Consider the following 18,091-nt stretch of genomic DNA (forward strand, 5'->3'; position numbering starts at 1 on the left):
CTTGTGACTTGGTTACAACCTTGGATCGACACATACATTTTTCTTTGTAACCTTCAACACGAGGCTCGCGAAGTTACGGCCTCGTCTCTACGCGGTGCTGAGAGCGTCGCACCGTATCGTACCGCACATTCCAACTACACGGCTAGCGATTTGCGTGTGTTAATTTGATTGTGATTTTTCGGTAGGCTATATCCTTTAAAATCAATGCCAGTGTGAATTTTGGTATAGCCTCTGTTATAGCCTACAGTCAAGTGTCGCGTAGTTTTACACTGTCCTAATTTAACGAAGTTTGTTTAAAATCTCTATAGCTTTCACATATAACTTGTCTTAACGAGTTGTAGGCTGCTTTTAAACAATTTCCTACAAAACTTGTAGGCTACCATAGCGACCTACGGCCATAGTAGACAATGGACTCTATATTTCGGCACCATGCAGAAAAATCTGTTGCTGGACAATCGTCCAACTTCTTGCGTTGTGGAATCGAGATACAAAATTATAATATATTTGGCTCACCGGAAGGAAACAGGCCTCGTACCGGCACCAGCAGTTGACAACCACTGTGTTAGACGGTTTACTGTACGTACAGAGTATCGTGCTGGTCAAATAATATTTGCCAACAACAACAACGAAGTGAAATGTCGGTTTGTATAGTAACCGATCAAGGATAATCCCAGAATTATCAATGAAAAACTCAAATAACTTCGCTTTTACCCGTCGGAATTGAATCAAATGTTTTGCATCGTTTTTGAAGACAGCACAACAATTTCATGGGGTTGCCTGAAAATTTTTTGGGTAAATTCAAAATTTTCAAACTGTACGAAATCCGCGATTACCGGTTGGAATGAATTCAAATTTGGTGTGCGTCGTTTTTAAATTGGTCAGTTACCGATGAATTCAATATCGTAAGTGTATCCATGTTTACTTGCTTGTACGCACAGGTATCGTGCGCACTGCGCAGCGCAGAGTTCACAATATAATGAAAGTGACGATGGTGACAGTTTTGTAATATTTGTATTCCTTTATTAAAATATTTTTGTGGTAACTATGGCAATGCCCGTAGCCCATGCTAGAGACAACAGCGTTGCACTGATGTAGTATTAGAAATGTGATTGTTAAACTGCTCGGCCTCTTTTATATCGATATTAAATTCATGCGCCCCACGTCCTCTACGAAATTTGACTAGTTGCCCGCGAGGCCGCGACCCGTTTTGAGTCGACGACTCCAGGTTTAGAACCTGTTTTAAACTAGGGTTGCCATACGTCCTCTTTTGAGGATTTGTCCTCTTTTTTGACTTTTTTGAAAGTGTCCCCGGAGGATGCCCTTTTATCCTCTTTTTTGAGATTTTGTCCTCTTTTTTGAACATTTAGGTCACATTTAGAGCAAAATGCGAGTGATATGCCGTAAATTAGCACAGAAGTGACGCTCCGGCGGGTATTTCGGAGTGAAAAACGGTGATTTAAGCTCTGATCGAAAAGTTGACCTTATTTTATTTTTTATTTTTTTAGTCAACCACCTAGCAATGTGGAGAGCAAACGGTATTTTGCGCTCTGAGCGGTAAGTTGACCTTTTTTTTCTTTTTTAGTCAACCGATCACAAAGTGGGAAAAATTCACCGATTTTTGAGAATTCTTCTCCGGTTTTGCAAGTCTCAAATTTTTTGAAAAAGTGTCCTCTTTTTGAATTTCCAAAATATGGTAAGCCTATTTTAAACAAAGTCTTTGAAAGCACCATTTGTTTTAAATGCAAACCTAATTGTGACCGATAGTGTGTAAACTCGTCGATTCTCTATACTCGGAAAATCGTCGACTGTCGGATCCTTCCTAAATACATACGATAGCGTATGATGGGTGTATCATCCAGTCAGTTTAAGAATTCATCATGTCCGGTCTAGCCGAGTCCTCGTCGAAATTGTTGGCAAAGTGATGGACGATGTTATTGATTTTGTGGAATTATTATAACATTTGATTGTTCCAGTTGACACATTAGGTGACGTTTAAATAGTTTAAAACCATGTATACTATTTCAGCATCGTGGCATAATATTGGCTGAGTCGACTTCGCTAGTTATCATGTATAAGCCTACCGCTGGTACATTAATATAGCCTACTTTTAAGGAAATTTGGGTTTGGAGTGAGCAATATGACGTCACGTGACGTAATAGGTTCACGTTCGCGTTCACACAGAATACGGCCGTAAACCAAACTTTACGCTGATTGGTCGAGAGACAATGACCATAAAAACGGCGCAGCAACCGATGACGCTGCATTTACCTAAGCCAAGTTGGCACTACGATGTATTCCTATAGCCGTGTAGACTGTATGAAAACGACAAGATTACAGTTAAATGTATATTTCTTCATCAAAAATGGAATTAGGAAAGGAAATAAAATATTTAGTAACATATACTCAAATATAATGCCGAAACACTGCTGTGTTTATAAATGCTGTGCCACCAATGGCAATGAACTGAGGAAGAACAGTTCTTTCCATTCATTTCCTTCCAACGGAAAGTACAGGAAGGCTTGGGAATGCAGAGTAAGAAGGCAGGAATCCAAGCCTACTTCAACAAGCTTCATTTGCTCCTACCATTACCACGCCGTGTCATGAACTGTATTCCTCCAATGTCGTGGATGCTGCACATACAAATCCTTCATTGTCATCTGGGGATCCTGATTTAGAATCCCCGTCGTTTTATCTTCAAATGGAATCTTCAAAGCCATCACCTGAATCTTAGGGTTAGAAGCCAACAAAGAAAGTCATATGCAGATTAGCTATCTGATGCCAACAGGACATCAGAACAGAGAGAATGTGCAAAATTGGGTAGATACAGGGCTCTTCGACTCACAAGTAGCAATTTTGGTAGGGTTTTGGACTGCGTTGAGAGGAACAAGACAGCAGGTACTCCGAATCCACCATCTCTTCTCAAATCACTTCAAGTACAGTGCAGTATGAACAATTGAACATGGATTCATTATTGTGGCGGTTATAGCACGAAGAAAGGGCTATTCAAGACTACTATGTACTATGTAGCATATCACTCATGTGAATGTAGCAAAGATTGATCTTGTTCATTTTCCATGTGGATATCTGGGTCCTTCACCTAATAGAGTGATTCTACCTGAGCATACCGCATCGACAGTTGTTGTGCTTGAGGTAAAGTACCCCCGGAGATATCGTAACAACAGTCGATGAGCTCATGAGATTCGAACTTGGGCAGATATCACAGAAAAAGATTTCTTATTTGACTGCTGCTGGATAATCACAAGTAAATCACTCTTACTGGCATCAAATTCAGGCCCAAATGTATGTCACAAATGGTGACTGGGCACATTTTGTTGTTTGGACTACAAAAGATAGGCCTATGCGGATTTGCAAAGTATCAAGAGACCCTGACTGGAAACAAAACATTCCCAAACTCCAGGAATTTTATCTGGCTGTGATGCTCAGCCAAGTACTCAAGTCATAATTCGAACTCGCATTTCTCTATTCTTTATTGCCAAAAAAATCAATTTATTATTCGGAACGGAACTAGACTAACATATCTCTATCTTCAACAGAACTAGTTCCTGAATAGGCATAATCCACAACATTGGAGGAAGACAGTTGACACGGCATGGAGTTCAGGGTCCGCCTTTTTGCAATGCGCGTAGCCTATCTTGTGCTTCACCACGGAGATTGTGACTGGGAATCGCACCTCTCTTTAGACGTGATTTTCTAAACTGTATTGGTGTAGCCTATCTAATGCACTAGCAGCAAAATCTTCCTCGCAAAAGTGGTAGGAGCAAATGAAGCTTGTAGAAGTAGGCTAGAAGTCACGCGTTATTACTCTGCATTCCCACTCCTTCCTGTCCTTTGCGTTGGAAGGAAAGGAATGGAAGGATCTTTTCTTCCCGAGTTCATTGCCATTGGTAGCACTGCATTTATACATCAGTATTTCGGCATTATATTTTAGTATATGTTACTAAATATTCTATTTCCTTTACTAATTCTACTATTGATGAAGAAATAAACATTTCACTGTAATCTTGTCGTTTTTATACAGTCTACACGGCTGTAGAAATACATCGAAGTGCCAACTAGGCTTACCTAAATGCAGCGTCCTCCGTTGCTGCGCCGTTTCTATGGTCATTGTCTCTCGACCAATCGGCGTAAAGTTTGGTTTACGGCCGTATAGGGTAACTATACGTCCTCTATTTTTACTAAATTGAAAGTATCCTCGGAGGACGCCTAAATGTCCTCTTTTTTGGGAATTTGTCCTCTTTTTCTAGAAAAAGTAATGAAATGCGATCAAAAACTCGACTCCGACGCATCGAAGTCATAGTTTCGTAAAAAATCGGGTGTCGAGAGTCAAAGTGATGGCCTTTTTTAGTCAGCCAGTGCTATCTGTCAAAACTTTTTCAAAATCACCAGTTTTCTTTTCCGGTTATGGAGCTTTCACAAATATTGAAAAGTGTCCGTTCTCAAAAAGGTTCGCGTTCCCAAGAACCAGAATAGAACCATTCAGGGGTTCGCACCATCCCTAGTTACTCGTATAATCATAAATTTACTTAGGCCTATACTCAACTCATACCCATTCTCCTTACATCTTCCATACACATGGCAATATGGCATCTTCGATAGTTATCTTGCCCTCGTATAATTCCAAGGTAATATCGCCGTCTTATATTTATAGCCCATTGCACATGCACAAGTATGACTAGCTTGGTCGTTGTTCAAACAAACTTGTTTTCCGGATTCCAGTGTTTCACATATGAAACTGTCCGGTTACCTAGAAAAACCCTGCCACCAATTTTTTGGGGGTAACCCGACAATTTAATAAGTGAATCATCGGAATCCGGAAAAAAAAGGTATTTTTGAACAACCCTATTGTTCAATCATACTAAGTAGGCCTACGAGCGAAAAATGAAGATAATTTCGCTAACCTGCGCTGTTCAGAAACAATTCTTTCCAAATTTCAGCGGCATTATTATTAAACTTTAGACTTGCCCAAAACAAAGCTGTTCACTCAATTTATCTCTATTTCAACGAGTAGCAGTTTAATTTCACTAATTCAGGGTGGCAAACGTTGTCATTTTTCCACGACCGAAGACCATGTTCCAGGACTCCCCGCAAGAGAGAGCGATCTCTTTTCGCGAGCTTTCATCATCAGTAGCGCCTATGAGTTTTGATCGATCAAGGCGTTTCCATTGGTAATCCAAGACATCCATTAACTGAAAATTTTATCAACTTTGAGATAACCTCGTGAGTGAAATATCCTTTTCACATTCAAGTCGGCGAGCAGCACCGGGAGGAAATGAACCAAGCAGATAAAATACAGTAGAGTGAATTCCTCAAGCGATAGCCGATATCTTGAAGTAACTTTTACCGCGCCAATATAGATTTCATGAAATCAGAACGAAGATTGCGGCCGTTTCCTTCACAGTGCATTACGTCAGAAGATGTCGTAACGATGCGTTCGCCCTCTTTGCGGCCCTGGATACGTCTAAACCTCCAACTGTCACAGCAAATATACGACCCAGTCACAATGTGCATTATTACGTATAGCGGCGAACAACCTTCTTTCAAGAACATAATGGGACACGCACAATTCTCAAGTAAAAATAATAATCCATATCAATACAATATTGCATAATCATAGCAGCGGGAGGCGGTACCGTGATCACGAGAATTTCTCTTTCAACCGATTTTTCACCAACACGGGCACCAGCGACAAGCACGCCAGAACGCCCATCACGCAGATACCAGTCCAGGATATCGCTTCCTGCGCGGTGGTGAGCTGGTACAATGTAGTCCCGCCCTCGATCGCGATAAACGATAGCGGCGCCACGCCCAGGAAGGTGGCGAAGAAAAATGTCGATACCGGGATCTCGATGAGCGGCGAGACAAGGTTTATGAACCAGTTCGGCAAAAACGGCGTAATTCTGAGGAAGAGAAGGTAGTTGAACAGGTGCTCGCGTTGCCCGTCGACCTGAAAATATACGGAGTCGGTTACACTCCTGCTTGCCAGATCTAAACTAGTATAGTTTAGCACCAGAGGTGGTCAGTAACGAAGTATTTATTTTCCAGAGTACCTAAATAGGTTTAGCCTACTTAGGTTTAGCCTACTTACTCAAGTTGTTAGGTTTTTGACTACTCCCACTTCCACTACTACACTATTTATGCAAATACCACTTACTTTTTACACTTTAGTTTTATCAAAACTTTGGATTTTATGAAGCAAAAAAGTAGTTTTGGTTGGGTCGTAATGACTCGAGTCGCGATTTTATGGAGCCTCGACTTGACTCCAGTCATTTTTTTCAATTTTTGCATTCACTCGACTTGTACCCGAGTCACTGTGCATGACTCGAACCAAGTCATATGACTCGAAACTATGGCGGCAAAGACAGTTTTATTCATTGTAACTTCGAAGAATAGTTACGTTAACACGTTTTGGTATTTCGTCTATCAGCCCGATTCTTGGAAAATAGGGCCAGAAACTGGCAAGGCTGAGGAAAATTACGATATTATGAATGAGCGCCATTCTATATCAATCGAGCGGAGTTTAAAGAGTGGTTTCAACCTGATTGAACTGAAAACTGAACAGTGGACATAATGACTTGGACTCGGACTCGAATGACAACACTATGACTTGACTCGACCATCTACCAGCTGGCTATGACTCGGACTCGACTCGGTGGTGAATTGAAAATGATTCGACTTGAATAGAGTCAAAACTATAAAAGTGAGATTGACTTGTGACTCGGAACCCTATGACTTGGTTACAACCCTGAGTTTTTCGATATTATTCCATCAAGTTTAAGCGTGAAATTGTCACAACACAAGGACAGGGTGTTATAGCCCATGTATCCCGGTAACTGCTGAGCAATAAGCATATTTTCGAAAACTGCACCAGTTTGCAGTGGGATTGTTCATTTTGCGATGGTCGCGAAGAACCACCCCGCAATTTCGACAGTGGTTACCTCCAGCTACTAAAACTGTGCGACGCATCGACTAATTAAACCTACTTATTTAAACTTCTTGAGTACTTTCAAATCTTCATATTCTACTTTGAAGAACTCTGCTACGAGCACCTCGAATGAGCGTACTATCAACGCCAGCAGCTAGAGACTAGACATATCACCAAGTCGAAGTGAATCCACCGTACAAAGTGTACTGTATATTGGCGGCCATAACACGCGAAATATCTCACCACTGTGTTCCACGTTCGGATCCGTTCCTCGAGGTACTTGTGAATCAACGGCTTCCCGACGAAATGCGATATGTAGTAACAACCGGTTGCGCCTATGCCGGAACACATGCACACCATCGGCAGGGCGACGTAAATGGGATACATGAATCCCGAGAGAATGCTCAGAAAGACCGACCCGGGAATGGCGAACGTTTGCAGGCTGACACGTTCGGGTCAAAGAAAAATACCGAATCATTCCAAACGCAACATTTACATTAGCTGTTAAATAACACTTTTTAGGCCTACGCCATAGAGAGGACCGACGAACAATACAAAACGAATCGATGTGGCAAAAATTGTTGACCTCTAACGACCCGCGTAGCCACGACGCGACCGCATAAAATTTGACCGAGGAGTGATTATGTTCGCTCCGTTGCGATGCATCACTGTTGGAGTCGGTGCGACCTTCTTGAAAAAATTCGCCTTAGCCTGCAATGTCTAAGACAGTAGTTCTTAACATGCGTTTGGTGAGTCAGTCTCAGGGGTTCGGCGGAGGTCAAGCCTTCGAGATACTCGTTTGTGACAGGATATCTAGGCAATCAGTCCTACGCGAGTATAGTAGATATGAAAACGAAGAATGCGGACTTGTTCAAAAATAATACGAGAGTGGCATTTTCCAATTCGAAATAGCGCAGTCATGAAATCACCTTCAAGCGATTGGTAAACTTCGTAAAGACGCATTACTACCGAACAATCGAAACTCAGCGCCAATGCCTCGTTGTTTCACAGAGCTACTATTGTTAGGAACAAAGTCGATTTTCATCTGGGAGGGTAACTTTGAGGGGCTTCCAGTACCCTGACAATACAGTGGCGGATAGCTTACATTATGATAGATAAATTTCATTTCCATCATAGGTGGCCAACTATAAGGTTACCTAAAGACATTCATTATACTTTCTCAACTGTGAATGGTTCGATGAATGCACGTAAGGCGATTGTGGGATTCGAAAAGGTCTACGAGTCTAGCCTACACCAATCTAACACCGATTTTTCGAAGGATACAATATGTACGTGGCGAAAAATGCCAGCATGACTTCGTAGTAATTTGTGTCTTTATATTTCGATAACACCCTCCCGAGTTCTTTCGCATCCTCAATGTCTCGCGGCAGCTTCACTTTACTCCTTTCGTCACTGTCGGCATATCAAAAGTACAACAGTAACGAGGGCGCGCCGGCGAAGCAATAAGAAAGTCAGGACTTACTCGGAAAGTTCCGGAAATGTGTTATAAACCAGCCCGATTACGGCGCAGGCCAATAAAAATATCGCGGCGAGACCGGCCACGGAGGCGGCAGTCGATTGCCCTGAAGATGGAGGTTCTGAAAATGAGGGCTGTCATTATTCGCTGTGTCACGCGCGAAACTAGACAGGACAAGGGATAGAAACAGCTGCGTCGTCGCTATTGTGACGGCACAGAAGATGAGAAATTCTAGTCAGCCGGGAAAACGTTTCTTGCAGAGCAGACTTGTAGAACTAGATTATTCTAGTTGTCGAAATGCCTGTAATTTAAGTTGTGAAATGTTTCTCTGCTCTAATTTTAATTCTGATATAAATTCTGGTTTTCCGGAAAATCCTATAGGAGAACAGTGTAGTGCGGAACGAGCCAAGCTTGGTGCGCACACATTTCCATTCTCATGCTAATGAGAATGAACTCCTATTTCATACGTACTGAACTTGATTCTTGTTGCAGGCCTACCTCTTTCTAATACGGATAAAAAATGGGTAGCTATAATTCTAATTCCAATTCCAATCTAGTTCGGAAAAGCAGAACATTTTCGAGTTGACCGACTCTCGTCGCAGAAGCACGACCGCAATAACGGATAAAAACGAAGTAAAACCAGCAACACACAAAAACCAACCGGGGGACTTCTCCGAGCCTCGAGGTAAAGGCTGCAAAGTCTGGGTTTTCTCGTCGTACGTCGTGCGCGGCAAGGTGATCGGCAGCGGCAACAGCGATTGCCCAGAGTCGGGTCGCATGAAGTTATTCAGCGCCCGGCTCAGTTTGTTTTTAGTGTCCTTGAGCGGCGGCAGCAGTATCGCGCGCCGGCTCACTTCCACGGCCAGAGTCTGCTCGACGCCGTCAAGCAGCGACGCGCGGCGATAATTAAAATAGGTCGGACGCGCCTGGCCGTCGTTCAGATACGAGGGGAAGGCTAAAGGCTCAGGCACCGTAAATGTCTTTCTTTCGCGGACTGCCGCGTCGCCCTGTTCGACAACGGGCTCCGGGGCTTGAAATACTTCATCCACGGCCTCGCTTGGCTTCCCTAATCCAAGCGTATCGCTGGCAGAATCGATGCTAGATCGAATCCAATCCACGACCTGTTCTGACGCGGACCGCTTCCCGTGCAAATCCTGCACTACCATAGGCAAACTCTCGGGCTCCATACTCAACTTAACCCATCCCAGTAACATACTTTCCACGCGAGCGCCGTTAAAACAATTCGCAAAATAACTTGTACATTACTGCAAGCGGACGTCCACAACACGAGTAAACAAAGACCAGCCGTGTATATTGCGTCGAGATCTTATTTCGTAAATACTTCGGACCTTGACCCGGAATGGGTACCAAAGGTCGGACAGCGCGCAGCTAGTCACAGGTCAGCTTGCAAGTCCAATCGTAGGTCAATAAGAAATATGTCGTAAACAAAACGGTTCCGTCGAACAACATTAAATATCTTGAGTCTTGATGTGAAATGGTGACTGTTTCCCCGTACTTTTAAAACTAACGCGGCTGATAAACTTCCAGTAACAACCAGACGATCACGGCATAAAAGAACAAGAACGGAATAAATCGCCAGCGCTTTAACTGTGGGGGCGATTTACGTGGATGGACAATGGGCACTGGGCAGGGCATTGTTGCGACGCACGATAGGGAATATTTGCTTTTTCTTGGGTTTGGCGTAATTGGCTGGAGGCGGCGGCCATACCCGACAATGGACAACATATCAAACAATCACTTTACCAAGGTGACGAATATAATATCACCACAGCATTTAGCATACGCCCATCGGACCCAACATGTTTATTGATTCATTAAGGCAACTTAATTGTTATATTTATCCTCATTGAGAGATAACTGGTTGAGAATAGTACAGTTGTAGGCAACTGCACGCTCTGTGTACAATGTACATATTGATGTTTTCAAAGAGACGATTTGTCTCGCTTGAACTGTGATCTCATTGGTGTTGCCGAGCGTTCAGATTTGGGGAATATTGCGAACAAACAAATCATTGCAACATGTTCAAATAGTGTTACTCAGGCTCCGGCCCCTCACTATCAGCACTGTCGCATAGACGTCTGAAACTTTAGGTATTAATTTGGGCATTATGATATGTACAATGTCGCCCACATATCACAGGTATCCCCATGTCATTCTGAACAACCAAAATCAATACGTCTTTCACATGTATGCCTTTCCTAACATTTCTATAACAGAGCAGGAACACCACGGATTTCTTGAAGTACAGGGTTTCAGTTTTGGTGTTGTTATTCATTTTAGGCCAATATAGATTGATTATTTTGACGGCAAGAATACAAAAATATTCTGGTTATGGGCTAGTAAACGAGGGCTGGCCGCAAGCCAGTCGACAACGATGTTCTCCACAAATCGTATTACTCAAGTTAACTAGGTTCTAGACTGGAGTTAACTGTTTTTCCAGGTGAGATAAAATAAATCATCAACTATACAAACATAATTTCATAAAGACAATTTTGCAGAAGTCGCGGCGAAATCAGGAATCATATTGGATACAGTTAAACTATCATGACAGGACAACAATGAAAATGCTGCTCTCTACAATACACACCATAATTATTATCATACATGCATATATACAATGCACAGCACAGCACAAGTACATCCTACATGGATATTACTTTTTTAATCATATAGCCAATTCTTGTAAGAATTGACACAAAATAATACTTTTTCGGATTCGGATTTTTGACGTAGGTTGAATTATGGGAGCCGTTGCCTGCTAATTGATATGACAAACTTGGCCACTCTTTTTGAGGTAATAGGGTAATAAGTAGGGATACAATACAATATATAAGCTTCGTGTAAACATTTGAAAGCTCTTACCTGAAGCTACTTCATTGCTCTTCTCTTTGTTAATGGAGACATCACCAACTGTCCTCTTATGAAGAGACGGCATGAGCAATAAGAGGTATATCTAGGACGGAATGTACCTGCCGTGACATATAGCAGTATAGATTACGTATTCGTACAATAGTAGTTATGCTAACGATCCTTGATATATCAACCAAGTTATTGTTCTGGCTCAATAAAATAGATTTATTTCCTATGTATCAAGCCCTTGCAGGGATCTTCCCGTCCTATTTTGTTTTAAGAAGCTTTCGACAAAACAGTATCAATATTAAATATTATGCGATACCACAAATGTAACGACAATGTAAATTAAGTTCATTCCACAAATCCTAATTGCCACTTCCCTTTATGAAACGTCACAAATTTCCAGGAATTAAATATAGAATGCAATGTCCAAATTTGATGGTTTGCTTGATTGATTATCTTTTAATCAACTACACCTGTGCACAAAACTGCACATAGTAGCAAACGATATTTTATGCAGTACCTATTGGCTATTTGTCAATTGTGATACTTTTAACGTGCCCCTCTCAACGTAATTGGTCAAGTTGAGTTCAGAAGGATATCTTAAAATTATTGTAAAGATGCATAGAAATATGCATTTGCCTACTATATAGTTTATATGATTATATTAATGACAATAAGGATAACCAACCAAGTCCAATTCAAGTCAGACATGACAATTAAACAAATACATGCTATACCACCTGTACCACCAAATGATGCACAGACAAGAGACATTGATATGTGTTGTCAGGCACAGACGAGAGAAATATATTGGCCTACACCCTACTGTATAGAGCTTGCAACTCAATCAGATTGGAATTTCTTATACGGTACCACTGAACTGAAGTGAATATAACCTACAAATTTTGCAAGACTAAATTTCTTTGCAGGCCGCGTTTGGTTATGGATCAGCAGGTTGCTTGTCACTTATACATTCAATGTGGAAAATCCTTGATGCGTGGAGGCAGCGAATCAGCACTGCCCGTGACTCGTGAGCCTTACATTACTATGTTACCATTTTACCAACAATGCAGAAAGCAGAAAAGAGAAAATAAACAAAAAAGTAATGGGTAGCTTGCTAGTGCAGACTACTGTACTTCTCTCAACTGTTAAATAGTACTGAACTACTACCGCTATATACATTCTCATTTCACGAATTCAAGTGTTTTGTTCGAATGTTTAAAACTGTAATAGTCCCAGTGGCGTGTCTGCAGAGCTGTTGCTCTGTCCAAGTCCAAGTGCATTCTTTCATCGGGTCTCTTTCAACGATTCTGCTATTACCGGCCACTCTTTTTTTACTTCCCTGGCATATAATACTTACTTCCTTCCTAATTAGTAGTTGCTGTTTGCAATATAGGAGACGAATATAAACCTCCTCTCCCGACACAATGCTCAAAGCCACATAAACATTATGTGACATGACGTCATTGTGCATGATTATAGTGAGGTGCGCTTATTATGCTGCGTATCACACCTCGGGATACATCGTCAGACAGACAGAAAGTGTTATTGAATAAAAATCGCATCTGAAATACAATAAATTGTGCGGCAATATGATCTTCATGGGCTTCAACGGGTTTTTATAATATTAATATTTACTGGGGGTATGATCTGCGGTTCTATAATTTTTATCCGCTCAAGACACACAATATACAATATCATTCACAAAAAGTGCGATGTAATGAACAGGAGGATGCTGAAACGAGCAGGTCGAGAGGTAGAGATATGCAGGATCAGTAGTTTGGATTCTAACGGTACAGGAATGGAGCAGATGTTTCCGGAATAGGATTAGATGCAGATTGGCATTTTGTGCCCGATTGATGGATCCGGATCAGGACAGGACTCTAGTTCACGAAAGTGACGTTATCGTTGTACCATAATTTCCAAAAATCCTCTGTAGCCCAGAGATGAGCATGGATTAGGATTAGGATTTGGAAAAACCGGATTTTTGAGATTTTTTCTGATTTGGATTGGATTAGGACTTAAGTTTTTTTTGTAATGGATTAGGATTAGGATCGGATTATCGATTTTTTGGGAGATTGATGTCCTGTGGCGAATGGCGACGAGGTTTTTTGTCCTACCAAAGTTACTTCATGTACTTTGGCACTCAGTTTGCGTTTTATTTCTTTTTACATAAATATAGGCAGTGAGAGTATGATCCGGTATTTATTTTGAACTAGTGTTTCAGTTTTTTTTTCTACTACCACTGTTTTGCGTTTGCGTTTTGTTGTTTAATCTTTTGTTGAAGTGTTACTGACCGACAGTTGCATGATCGTTACGCCTTGAATACAGCTGACTTGAAGACTACACATCCTGATGTGGTCGTGTCGCTGTGTCTGTCTTTTTTACATATTTGTGTGAACTCTCATCGTACGAATAAAGAATCTGTCTGTCTGTCTGTCTGTCTAGGCATAAGACGTGGGCTTTTTTTCGAGGAATTCCGTGTTGTTGTCGGATTAGGATTGGAATATACAAAATTCATGGATTAGGACTTGGATTAGGATTTAATGTTTCGGATTTGGATTGGATTAGGACATGGAAATTTCAAATCCGCTCTTCTCTGCTGTAGCCTCAACGCATCGCCGAGACATCATTAGAAAACATCGACGACCAGAGTTGGTCAAAGTAGCCGTCGTTGGTTCTCGGGTAGAAGTAGAAGTTCGACCTAAATTTCTACTCCATTACAAGTACATGTAGCAGTTTCCAAGCAAGTAAAAATATAACCATTCTAGGCAGAAAACCATTGAGTAGAAGTATCAGGACCGTAACAGCACTTTTTCAGCCTCCCCCCCAAAAAAAACGTTGGTCTTGGGCCCCTCGTAGGGTGATAAACCCAACCCGTCTGTGCCTCACCTATGTGCCTTAAATCTCCTTTCGCGCTTTATTTTCAAACAAGAAATTTGAAAATCGCTTGATTTTGGGAGCAAAAATGTTCAAAATCTGTTCATTCATAAACATAGATAGAAAATACCAATAATAATCAGTAAAGGTTTCAATGTATGTACTGCTGTAGGGACCATGTTTGACTCCGCCTACGCATGTCGGAAGAGAAAATATGGCGCACACTACGAATTCCATGTGCTACCAATACGTCACGAATTTTCAATTGTGACGCAACATTTGATTGATATTTATGGCTCTTCGCGGCCGGTCTTTCTGGCGGATATTGGTCTTTTTCGCGGATATTGGACAAAGCTTCATATTATATCTTTGTCCTTGGGCGGCAATAGCCAAATGCCTCATAGTCCCGGCAGGATACACAGAGGCTAAAGTAGGCTATCTCAACGTTCAAACGGCCTAGACGTAATATCAGTAGGCTAATATATCGTTCTCTTGCAATTGCAAATACAATTTGACTCTTTTATATAAATTATGGGTATTTAAGAAATGATATAAATTTTAATATTATGGGCTTTCATACTAATATCAGGAAATCTAGCGCAAAGAGCGAAGAAAAATTCAAGTGGAATAATTTCCCTTAAATGTAGCTAATTCATGCTGATTTACAAGCCCCCTTCGAGCTCCTCCCAAATTAGGGTATTCGGGGTGTGGCAGTTCCGGAAGTGTATTTCGTTTCCGATGTTGTGTGATTGCGCGGGCCGAACTCACAGCAGAGAGTCACTAAATATTTACAAATGGGAAGCGGAATATTTCGAGCAAACGTTTGCAACAAACAAGTAAAACTTTTGAAATTGGTAATGTGCATGCTCGTTTAGTGTTGAATTTTTTACGCTGCCAGCGCCATGCAGAGAGGATAACGAAGTTGAAATGCAAAGAATTTAAACCAAAGATGTTATAATGACGTGAAAAATTGTAATATGTGAAAAAGGTTCACAGTGCAGAATCTTTCGTTTGCTTGTAACGCAAACCTCCAAATTTCCGAAGCTCACGTTCAGAACGCGAACGTGAGTCTCGCGCTCACTCCACCCATAATGCAATGTATGGGTTTCCGCCTTTCGCCCTCAATTACATTAACACATTCCATTTCAATTCAACAGTTGATTAAATTTACGATGGAATGACAAAACGAGTCCTACTCACTGTAATTACCACCAATACTACTTTGGGGTGGTACTATTCTTGAACAGTTCACCGCATATTCATTTTATGATTGTTAAATACGCACTGCGCTCAAAATATGATATAGTTTCCAATTTAAGTTGATGGTGTGAAAACATTATTGGCGGCAGCCATTTTCCACAGAAAGCCACCGTATTGGAACTGCGGCTAAAAGATTATCACGAGGGGCTACGCTCCATACTTAAATTTGACACCACGTGATATGGGCGCAGTGCGCATTTATCAATCATAAAATGAATGTATAAATTTTCGCGCTATCTGCCATCACTTCTTTCATCACAATTTCTGTTGTATTTTCAATTGATCACATTTCGAATAGAATTGATTCTGATTCTGAACTTATCGTACGGTAACCGTAGAGTTGGTTTGGTGGTTAGCCTACCCTATATAATTTTATTTTGTACGCCGATGAAGGATGTACGCCGATGAAGGATGAATTCTATGCAGCTATGCCGCGAATGGCATGCAATCGTGAGGAAGGGTTTCAAAGGCTGTATTAGGTCTGAATTGGAGAACCAGCTCCACATTGGTTGGCTACAGGTGCCATGCTATATGCTTATTGACTTTCTAGTAACTTGATCACACAATTGTGGCTGACGAGTCTTTTTGAAGTATTTATATCCTTCAGGTTGATGAATGAATTGCGCTAATACGCATAACAGTAAAAGACACACTTACCAGCCCGCAGGCGAGCAGACACTGAAAGAATGCCGGTACATCAGTTAGATCCCGAAGCGATTAAATCGTCAATTACATAAAATTAATCACTTCAGCATGTCACAGATCAGATATACCACCGTCAATTTCCTCCACTGCATCACTCGCTCGCCATACTCTATCACGTTACTATTCTTGCTGATGACGAATGAAGATTTTAGGACAGTAGGTGCCTGCCGTAAACAAAAGAACTAATCCAGGAATTTTATCGGTGTTACGATTGATTTGGATTTGAAATTATTAATAACGGAAAACGGTCAATGTCTTTCACGAAACTCATCGAACCTCCTCAACCGAGCTTACACCATGTCGTGACGTCGTGGATACAGTGTGACGTAATCGACAAATACAAAGGATAAATGGGAAATACGAATCTCGAGCGGGATACGGGCAAACCGTCTCATTGTGACAGTGTAAGAATGGGTGTATACTGTACGTCAAGCAGTCACAGCAGTTTCTTAGTTGCGATGAATCGAATAAACTCCGCTTTAAACACTGCATTCATTGTATCGTAGTAGCATGTAGCATAAACCGAAGTGCGATGACTTACGAATAGAAATTGCCGAACACGATTTCAATGCTTGTGTCTGTATAGGCTATGTCATAGAATTTCTACGGTGTTTGGACCCATCTAGCCTGTAAAGGACCGTTGAATTGGATCTAACTCTTTCGTACGAATCGAATTGGTACCGAGACTGTTCCGGATAACTTAATTGTTTCCCATCAGCGGCGTGTTGTTGCCTGCGTTGCGAAATGCTAAACCTCCAGCCTATTACAAACTATAGTCACAGCAATCCCGACGCGGTAACGCAATTGCTAAGTTCTAGCTCAGACATACCACCCTCCACGATGCCGTGGATTGTGAAGAATATGCCTTGTCAAAACGTTTGTCAATGACTGAATGAATCGCATTCTTCATTAGCATTCACGGAAAGCGATAATATTACACCCTTGTCGAATTTGAGTGCGGCTTGATTGGTATATTCGTGGACAGGATGTTGTTTATTTTTGTCCTTTGATGTTTTTGCGGCATACATCAACACGATCTGTGGATATGCATTATCCATGAGCGCATGATGTGCAATTGACAGGCCGTGTTATTTTTTTGCATTTCGGGAACCAAATGCCAAAACTGCCAAAAATAATATTTTGAAAATGTCAAAAATACGACGTTTTGAAAATATAGATTTTTATGAAAGATTTTCATAAAAATGTCAGCAAGAATTGGCAGGAGTTCATATGAAGCGACAAAAAAGTGTGTAAAGCAGAATTCGTAAATTAGGGTCAGTGAATTCTTCGGCAGGGCCGCAGACTACTATCCAAGGAGCCCAATGAATGAAATCTAGATTTGCGGCCAATCTGTTGATTGATCAATCCAGCGATTAGGAAATATGATGATATCCAGCGATTAGGAAGTAGATGAAATTAAGCGATTGGAAACTATAGATCAGGGGTTCTCAACCCGCGGCCCGCGGGCCGCATGCGGCCCGCAGAGGTCTATTTTGCGGCCCGCGGCCTCTTTCATTACGGACGCAAATACTACTGGCCCAGCATTATTGCATATTAATTTAGCTACTTAGCTCTCTTATCGCACCGTCGCTGTTTCGTTTGAATCCCCTTCTTTGACGTGTCCTGGTCTCTTGATATGTACTCGAGTTTAGATTGTTATTGTTCTGAATCAGTATTGGTATGTACCTTTAATTTTTCACTAGTCTGCGCGCACTCACCAACTCACCGCGCGCTCCCTTGGACAACAGTGCGTAACGACTGAAAGAAAGGTCATCACATCGACTTTTTTGTGCGCCGCACCGATTTTCTGTGCGTGGCGACTTTGTCAGAAGTGTGCGGCTGCGCACGCGCGCAGCTTGAATTTGATGAATTTGCTTTCTCATATATAAATAGAAAACCTATATTTGTCATATTTATCGAAGAACAGTTGTCGTAACGAAGCGTAGAAG

At 41.5% G+C, this 18,091-nt stretch overlaps 1 protein-coding gene and 1 long non-coding RNA gene across 2 annotated transcripts in view; one reads left to right on the forward strand and one right to left on the reverse strand.

Moving 5' to 3' along the window:
* Window positions 1-5,506: 5,506 nt before the first annotated feature.
* LOC145439130 (transmembrane protein 41B-like) lies at window positions 5,507-11,189 on the reverse strand. The gene is made up of 5 exons (XM_080316609.1): window positions 9,082-11,189; window positions 8,427-8,541; window positions 8,228-8,356; window positions 7,187-7,385; window positions 5,507-5,965 (listed from the first exon to the last, which is right to left on the reverse strand). The coding sequence occupies exons 1-5, from the start codon at window positions 9,632-9,634 to the stop codon at window positions 5,657-5,659; spliced, it is 1,305 nt and encodes a 434-aa protein (XP_080172735.1). The 5' UTR covers window positions 9,635-11,189; the 3' UTR covers window positions 5,507-5,656.
* A 6,386-nt stretch (window positions 11,190-17,575) lies between these two features.
* LOC145439153 (uncharacterized) overlaps window positions 17,576-18,091 on the forward strand; it is a 110,717-nt gene continuing 110,201 nt past the window's right edge. The window contains exon 1 of the long non-coding RNA XR_013915105.1: window positions 17,576-17,760. This is a non-coding gene — a long non-coding RNA (uncharacterized LOC145439153). The remainder of the gene's footprint in view (window positions 17,761-18,091) is intronic.

This window comes from Botryllus schlosseri, chromosome 5 (genome assembly GCF_051294905.1).
Source record: "Botryllus schlosseri isolate E-star chromosome 5, Bs_hap1, whole genome shotgun sequence".
In the NCBI taxonomy this organism is placed as follows: Eukaryota; Metazoa; Chordata; class Ascidiacea; order Stolidobranchia; family Styelidae; genus Botryllus; species Botryllus schlosseri.

Bases quoted from the DNA above. Each gene is read 5' to 3' on its own strand.
- LOC145439130 (XM_080316609.1), bottom strand. From the start codon at position 9,634: ATGTTACTGGGATGGGTTAAGTTGAGTATGGAGCCCGAGAGTTTGCCT. The intron at 8,542-9,081 runs GTTGGTTTTTGT...CCTCATTTTCAG, and splicing joins AGGCTCGGAGAAGTCCCCCG to AACCTCCATCTTCAGGGCAA. The intron at 8,357-8,426 runs GTAAGTCCTGAC...ATATGCCGACAG, and splicing joins ACATTTCCGGAACTTTCCGA to TGACGAAAGGAGTAAAGTGA.